Source organism: Trypanosoma conorhini, assembly GCF_003719485.1.
Source record: "Trypanosoma conorhini strain 025E chromosome Unknown Tco_14.4_contig_00019, whole genome shotgun sequence".
NCBI classification, from domain to species: domain Eukaryota; phylum Euglenozoa; class Kinetoplastea; order Trypanosomatida; family Trypanosomatidae; genus Trypanosoma; species Trypanosoma conorhini.
The window spans coordinates 54,517-62,114 of NW_021704103.1; the positions used below are offsets into that span (position 1 = coordinate 54,517).

The window sequence follows — 7,598 nt, forward strand, 5'->3', positions numbered from 1 at the left end:
CCGTTACACGAGACTCAATTATTTCGGCTTCATTCCCTTCACTTCCCCCTCCAGAGATGCATATATATATAGACATATACATCTACGTGCCGTCCGGGGAAAGGAAAAAGAAAAAAAAAAGACGACGAGTTAACGTCGGCGCTTGAGTCGTTGTTTTGCGCGCCGCATTTCGCCCATCTTCTTTGCGTCCAGCGGGCCCTTCTTCTTCCGCCTGCCGTCGCCCTTCACCGCCTGCGAGCGCATCAGCTTGCGCACGGAGGCGTTGTTCGCCTTCTCGCGTGCCCGCGGGTCGGCTTTTCCCTTTTCAATCATGGCACGCAGGAGGTGCTGCGCCCGCCGGCGCTTGCGCTGCACGGCCTCCATCACCTTCTTCCCAGGCCGCGCGTTCAGCTCGCGGAAACGCTGCCGCTGCACCTCGATTTCCTCCGCGGTGACGGGGAGGATCACCTTGCAGTTGCGCTGCTCGTCCTTGATGAACCAGTCCGGGAGGTCGTCGTCGTCGTTGAAGGTGTAGCGGTTGATGGAGGCGTCGAGGATGTCGCGGCGGCTCTTCGGGTCGAGCATCTTCGTCGCCAGCGCCAACGTGCGGGCGCGGATGTGTGGATCCGTCAGGGCGACCGGAATCTCCTCGAAGCCCATCTCATCCTTGCGCGCACTGCTCTTGTTGCGCGTATTCTGCTTGCGGGTGGCCGCGTTGTCCTTCAGCGTCTGCTTCCGCTGCTGCCGCACGAGCTCCTGCGTGGTCAGCTTCCCAACGTCTGGGATGATGGCCCGCTTACGGCGGGAGTCGAGGCGCCCCGCCGACACCTCCAGCTCGCTGTGGTCATCGCTAAATCGGCCCTCCGACAGGCTGGAGACGCTCTGGTCATCATCGTCCTTGTCGTCAGCCACGCGGTCGTCGAAGCGCGTCCGCTTGCGCGCCGCACCACCCGCGCCGTGAATGTCACTCTCGTGCAGCGGCGCCGACGCCGTCAGCTCTACGCGATCCTCCTCGAGCAGCCGCTTCCGCTTTTTATTGTTATTATCCCGCGGTTTCGGGAAGGTCTGGTTCAGCACCTTCTCCACGTTGACGTGGTGCCTAAGCCACTTGCTCTGCTTGCCGGCGTCCTCAAGGTCCTGCTGGTCCTTCGCCTTCCTCTTCTGCAGCGCGGCGTCCACCTCCTCGCCGTCCTCCGGCACAAGGCCCTCGTCGTAGAGGGCAACGCGAGCCGAGCGCTTCGCGGGGATGTAGTTGCCGTAGTTGTCTACGTCGGCAGCGTCTTCCGCGCCTTCCACGAGCTGCAGCGGCCGGCTGCCGCCCTCGCTGGCCTCGCTGCTGCCGTCCGCTGCCTCGCCCAGGTCCCAGTCCTGCTCAGCGTTGAGGTTGGCGTTCATGACGGGGTTCAAGGGGTCGTTGAGGCGCTCGTCCGGCTCCTCCCAGTGCTTGTCAAACATTCTTGCCAGCAGCGCCTCGTCCACGGTCGCCAACTTCTCGACGGTAAATCCCTCGCCGTCGTCGCCGTCGTCAAGTTCGCCGTCGCCAGCCTCCCCTTCGCCCTGCATGTTTACTTCGGCGTCCTCCATCAACCCAGCCGCCTCTGCCGCGTCCTGCGCAGTTGCGTTGGGGTCGAAGTTGATCAGTCCCTTGATCTGCTTCAGCTTGCGGTCAACAATCTTCTTCTGCTTCCGCTTCAGCAGCTTGGATTGCTTCTTGCGCAGCTCCAACAGCTCCCGGGCAATCCTCGCCACGCCCTCCGCACTGTCCAGGTCAATCCCTGCGTTGCCGCTGTCTTCTTCTACGCTACCGTCGTCATCGTCCCCGTCAGCGCCGCCCACCTCCTCCTCGTCGTCCACGTTTTTCCCCTGCTGCTGCTGTTCCGCCGCCTGCTCGCGTAGCAATTGTTCCCGCCAGCGCAGCATACGCCGTATATCCGCGTCGCCCACCTGCTGCAGGTCCCCGCAGAGGTACACGAGCTCCTTCTTGGAGTATTTTGATTTCAGGTAAGCCTTGTCCTCCGCGGCGGCGAAGCGCAGCTCGTGGTGCGAGCGAAGGAACTCCTTCGGGTCCGTGCAGTGAATAAACTCAGAGAAGGCGGCAACATGGTGGGAAACCGTGGCAAACTCACTGTACCCCGCCGGCACGTTAGACTTGGGCACAACGAAGGCCCCGGAGGGTGTCAAGATCTTCTCCTCGCCCACGTCCGAGAAGACCTTCTGGGCGTTGAACATGGAGGGATCCAGGTGCTTCGGTGCCTTAAAGCCGGCGCACACAACGAAGATCTCAGCCGACTCCATACGAGAGGCAAGTGGCTTCGTCGCCTCCACCTTTTCAAAGAGCTGCTTCAGCACCCACATGAGCTTGTGGAAGTCCTGCGAGCGAAACACCTTCGTGACAAACCACCCCGACGGCTTTAGCATGGAGGCGGCCATTTTGGCGGCGTGCAGAACCAACGCATTCTGCTCAAACAAATCACGCGACCAGACACCACCGACGTTAGGGGCACCATCGTGAATGACGCAGTCCACCGGCTCCTTCTTGAGGTATGTCACAACCATCTTCCGCGTCTTGTCATCTGTGATGTCACCGACGAACGTCTTCACCCCACGGATGGGGGCAATCGGCACCAAATCCACACCAACGATCTTTGAGCCCACCGGCATGTGCTTTGCTGCGACTTGGCACCAACCACCTGGCGCCGCACAGAGGTCGACGAGCACGCGACTCTTTGCAAGAAAGTCGTATTTGCGGTTCAGCTGAATAAGCTTGAACGCCGAGCGGGCACGAAAGCCCTGATCCTTTGCGAGTCGGTAATAGGCATCAAGACGCGTCTTGGCCTTCTTCTTCGACTTGGTTCCCATTAATGATTTAGCTCAGTTCCTTAGTTAACTTTTCCTTGTATATGTGTGTGGTTGTGGGCGTCCCACGCCACTTACAGCCCTCCGTGTGAGGCGGGGAAATGAAGTTGACTAAGAAGGTGGGCTCCGGCGTCCCTGCGGCGGCACAAAGGACGCACAGTGGGCAAGTGCGTGAGTCAAAGAAGGAGAGATAAAAAGAATGAGAAGGAAAGAAAAAGAGACGGCTTGCGCAAAAGGCCTCGGCGTGCAGCGAGACAAGGACAAAGGGAGGAAAAGAGAAATAAGAGGGAGAGGAGGGAGGGTGGGGGCCTTTTGCACGGGCACGCGTTCCTCCCACCCAGCCAAAGAAAGGTGGGAGAAGTGACCGCCTTCACGACAGCGAGTATGCCGGGTAGTCGCGGAAGAGTTGCGACGCCGTTGAAATGAGAGCCTCCAGCCAAGCGTGGTTGTGCGCGCCGTCGGCTCCGGGCCCTGGCGGCGGCGGCGGCGGCTGTGCTCGTCTTTCCAACGGGTCCTTCAGCAGCTGAAGGATAACGTCTAGCGGTTTTTCAAGCAACTTCTGCCGCAGTTGCATCATGAGTGCCACGCAGACGTAGCTGTGGAAATCAAGCACCATCTCGCTACTCCCGATCGCCATGTACTTCTCCCAGAGAGGCACCAATAATTCCAGCGGCAACTCCCGCGCGAGCAGGCAGTGTACCCATTGGAAGCAGCAATCCATCAGTCGAATGCCGTGTGATAGGATGGAGTCCAGCAGGGCGAAGTCCACCTTCCGCAGGAGCGCCTCCATGAGCCTCATACTGCGCATAATGCCAGGCTGCCCATGCACGAAGTTATCTTGCAGCCAAGAAAGAAAAAAGCCACCGCAAAAATATGTATCAGCCTCCGCCGCTTTAAAAAGATCAGCAGGCAGTTCCTCCATGGCTGCGCCCAATTCATGTACGTCACTCGAGTATACAACACTCGCGGGAATCCATGCATGCTCCGGGGCTTGTTGCACGTCACCGTCCCCAGCCTCTGCATGATTCTCTCGCAGTTGCTGCCGGGAACGCATGTTGCGCTCCGCGAAGGCGCCCTCGAGGAAGACAAAGAAGAAGACAACCATAATGTCATCGATGCCCTGCACATACCCCACCGCTGGGTATCGTCGCGACCACAGAAACAGGCATCGAGCTAAGGCGGAGGCGGTGTGGGAGAGGTGAAAAAGGGCATACGCGTGTCGTGGAAGATCCAATGCAATCTGTGAAAGAATGGCACGATCGTCTGGGGGAACGGCCATCGCCATTGCCGATGCACTCGTCGCCGTTGTCACGGGCATCGTTTCCGCGGAGTTACCAACGCGTGCGGTGCCTGCACCAACGCTTTGCATTCCTCGGCGTAGTTCCGTCTCGCGCAGCGTGCTCGGCTGAATAAAGTCGGTGATTGTGATTTTGTAATACTTGGCGACGAAGTTGTCATATTCCTGGCGCTTGCGCCGCAGTTCCGCCTGCTGCCGCGAGAAGGAGGTGGGGCTACACGGTATGTAGCCGCACAATAAACGCCACACATATGGCCGCACGTGCGTCGGCACTGTGCCTCCCCAAGTGTAGCCCCGCACAGTCGACCGCTCCTCCGGGGAATCGCCCAACGGCATTGCCGCTAACATGTCCATCATGCGGTGGTGCTCCCGCACACTTGGCACACCGCCGCTAACCCCAATGGCTGTAGATGCGGGGGCTCCTGATGTCCCCTCCGCCGCCTCCTCGTCGGCGTCGAGGCTGGACATGTAAACGCCACGCTTTGCCGAGGCACGCGAATGGGCAGGAGGGGCGCCCCCCGAGAGGACCGTGAGGCCGTAAATAAGATACTTTGTCCCCGGTGGAGCCCGCACCGCGACACCAGGCCCTTTCATCACGCTCGCCCCACGCCGCGACTCCCGCGCGACTGAAGCGTTGCTGTCCCGCCTCCCCTCCGCAGACTCGGTCGCCCTCATCGCCCAACAGGGGCGTTTTTTTTTTTGTATTCTCTCTCTCTTCCGCTGCGTGCGTGTACGTGTGCCCCTTCTCCTTTGCCACCGCCTTCTGCTGGGGCCTCCTTTTTCTTTGTTTTCGTTTTTTTTTGTGTTTGTCTTGCCCTCCACCCCCCTCCGCCGCTCAGCCTGCTGTGCGGTCGCGGCCGCCGTGACAACTGGCGTCGCGTGGGGCGCGGGGAAGACGAGAAGCGGGGGCGGGAGCATCGGACGGAGTGGGGCGGCGGCCGCACCGAAGGCAGCGAGAGGGGAGGAGGCCGTCAGGGAATTCGGCAGAGTGACAACAACAAGAAAAAAAAAACAATAATCATCACCATCATCATTAACAACAACATGGAGACATGCAGCGACTGACGACGCGGCAGAGTTGTGGGAAACAAATCACACACACACACAGACAGGCAGTTGCGCGCATGCGGAACCCGCCACTTTCCCCTCCTGGAAAGGCGCATTGCCGCACACACAGTCAATTACACACGTGCGGTGCGAGAGAGATGAGCCGAAAACCTGCGTCACTGGAACAAAGCAAAGAAGATGCAGTAAAAGCAAGGGGGGGGGGAAACGTGCAACCCAAAAAAAGGCGGGCGAAGAGGACTAGGCGAGTGAGGACACCATAGCAGAAGTTACTCACGTTCAGCAGGGTTTCCGAGAGAGCACGTGGTAGGCCGACCCTCGCCGCCATCAAAGCTGCAGTTCATTCGTTGCGGCCCATCGCTGTTGCTGCCGCTGCTGGGCCAGACAAAAGGCCTGCAAAGAAGAAATAGACGATGAGAAAAAGAGGAGGCTAAAGAAGAAAAAAAAATGAAGCTTTCCCCTTTTTTTTTGTTTGTTTTCGCCTCTGGGTTTTACAACGCATGCAATAAAAAAAGATGGGTAAATTATCGTTGAAACAAAGACAGTCGTTACAGCCACAATTTCAAGGCACTATTCATTGAATGATTTTCTTTTGGTTTATTTGGTCCGCACTCTACTTTTCTCGTATTTTCTCACTCTCTTTCAACAGCTGCGATCTCTCACGCCATGTGCATCTCATTTATGTCCTTCTCTTTGTTAATCACATCCTCTCACCGCTAATTTCCCGTACACCGCTTCGTCTTTGCCTTTTCTGTTTGTTGATCCCTCAAGAGGCGTGCGCGTGTGTGCGTGTGTGTACATGTGCCCTCATCGTGATAGCTTCCTCCTCGTACATGTTGCTTTCACCTGTCTCCGTGTCTCTGCGCCGACATCTGTCCGTGCAAATGTCATGTTTGCCTGTATATAAGCGTGCGTCTGCGCGTATCCAGGCCAGTTTGTGGCAACCTCCTCCCCCTCACACTGCGGCATGCACACTGTCCCCTAAGATAATCACCATTTGCTTGCTTGCTTGGCCCTGCCTGGTTTTTGTCTACTATTGTTTTTTTTTCTTCTTTTTCTTTTTCTTTTCCTTTTTCTCCTCGCGGGCAAATATATATGTGTGTGTGTGTGTGCGTGGTTGCTTTGTTGAGTCGATTCGTTGCGCGTGTCGCCCCCTCCTCCCTCCGCCCCTTCCCCCTGCTTTCCCAGTTCCAGTCGCCGTCCCATCAGCCTCCTCGGCTGCGTCGATGCCTCTCATCATGCACCGCCCCCTGCCTTTTTCGTGCATGCGTGCATTCATTAACTTCTCCCCTCGCCCTACTGCCTCAAATAACGGAGTTTCCCTCCTGCGCATTGTACGCGTAGTAGGCCTTGTTGTGCATCATCAGTTTGTTGTCCACGAAGTAGAAACTGTCGCTGACGGTCTCATTGGGGCTCGCGATGATGGCCTGCACCCACTCCTCGGAGAGCGCAGGCACGTCGTAGATCGCCTCCCACGTGTTGGTGGAGTGCGGGATGCAGAAACCAAATGTAAAGTCAAACGATTTGATGAGTGTGTTACGGAAGTAGTGCCGCTCAATCATGCGGAAGTTTGGGACGGGGATGTCGCCGTTGACGCCAAACACAAGTTTGGCCCCAATTGTCTTTCGTCGCAGCAAGGAAGGAGGGAATTTGTAGGTGACGGTGCGCATCAATTGCTGCACTTCCGGCGGGAGATTCGCGAGGGTCTCCGGGGGCGGGTAGTCCTCCGGCTCACGCTCCACCTCAAACACGACTTCGCCCGTCTCCATGTCGCGGATGGTGAAGCGGTAGAACTCGATGTTGTACGTGTTGGCGGTCAAAGGACAGAGAAAGTCGCTGGTGGGTGAACTGAACTGCAGCACCTGCTCTGGAGTGACTTGAATGTTTGCCGCCATTGCCACTCACTGCTCTCGCCTTCGCCGCCTGTAGTAAAGTATTCGTCGTGTTTTTGCTTCTGCTTCTGCTGCGGCCCGCCACTGCCGCTGACGGGGTGTTTTCCTACTCGACGCCTGTTCCCCTGCTGATTGCCCTGCGACGGTGACTCCCTCCCCCTCACTCACCCTCCGCGTGTGTGTAGGTGTAGGTGTGAGTGCGTGTGCGTGCGCGTGTGCGTGCGCGTGTGCGTGTGCGTGTGTTCGTTTGTTTGTTTGTTTTATATCTTTTATGGGGACTGTCTCCTTGCCTACACGCAGTGTTGGCGGTGGTCGCTCCCCTGTGCTGTCGCTTTGCTCTGCGGTTTCATCCCGGCCGCCACAATGGGTGGGCGCAGCAGTAAATAACAAGCAAGAGCAGGGAGGAGCAAAGGACAAAAAATGAGACGCACTGCAGTCCGTTGCGCAACCGCACACACACACACAGAGAGAACTTCCTGCGTTCTCCTTCAGCAGGTGCTGCAGATGCG

The 7,598-nt window shown here is 57.8% G+C and overlaps 3 protein-coding genes across 3 annotated transcripts, besides 6 other annotated features; all 3 read right to left on the minus strand.

Moving 5' to 3' along the window:
* Positions 1-129: 129 nt before the first annotated feature.
* Tco025E_00740 (putative FtsJ cell division protein) lies at positions 130-2,838 on the minus strand (the record flags this gene model as incomplete). Its single annotated transcript, XM_029367680.1, has 1 exon — positions 130-2,838. One exon carries the CDS (start codon positions 2,836-2,838, stop codon positions 130-132), a length of 2,709 nt encoding a protein of 902 aa, XP_029232288.1.
* A 367-nt stretch (positions 2,839-3,205) lies between these two features.
* Positions 3,206-4,807, minus strand: Tco025E_00741 (putative TBC1 domain family member 22A; the record flags this gene model as incomplete). Its single annotated transcript, XM_029367681.1, has 1 exon — positions 3,206-4,807. One exon carries the CDS (start codon positions 4,805-4,807, stop codon positions 3,206-3,208), a length of 1,602 nt encoding a protein of 533 aa, XP_029232289.1.
* A 101-nt stretch (positions 4,808-4,908) lies between these two features.
* Positions 4,909-4,945: a microsatellite.
* Positions 4,946-5,123: 178 nt separating this feature from the next.
* Positions 5,124-5,177: a microsatellite.
* A 418-nt stretch (positions 5,178-5,595) lies between these two features.
* Positions 5,596-5,650: a sequence feature (GA-rich).
* A 583-nt stretch (positions 5,651-6,233) lies between these two features.
* Positions 6,234-6,274: a microsatellite.
* A 19-nt stretch (positions 6,275-6,293) lies between these two features.
* Positions 6,294-6,313: a microsatellite.
* Positions 6,314-6,501: 188 nt separating this feature from the next.
* Positions 6,502-7,092, minus strand: Tco025E_00742 (GMP-PDE, delta subunit family protein; the record flags this gene model as incomplete). The annotated part of the gene is made up of 1 exon (XM_029367682.1): positions 6,502-7,092. The coding sequence occupies one exon, from the start codon at positions 7,090-7,092 to the stop codon at positions 6,502-6,504; it is 591 nt and encodes a 196-aa protein (XP_029232290.1).
* A 194-nt stretch (positions 7,093-7,286) lies between these two features.
* Positions 7,287-7,331: a microsatellite.
* Positions 7,332-7,598: the final 267 nt, after the last annotated feature.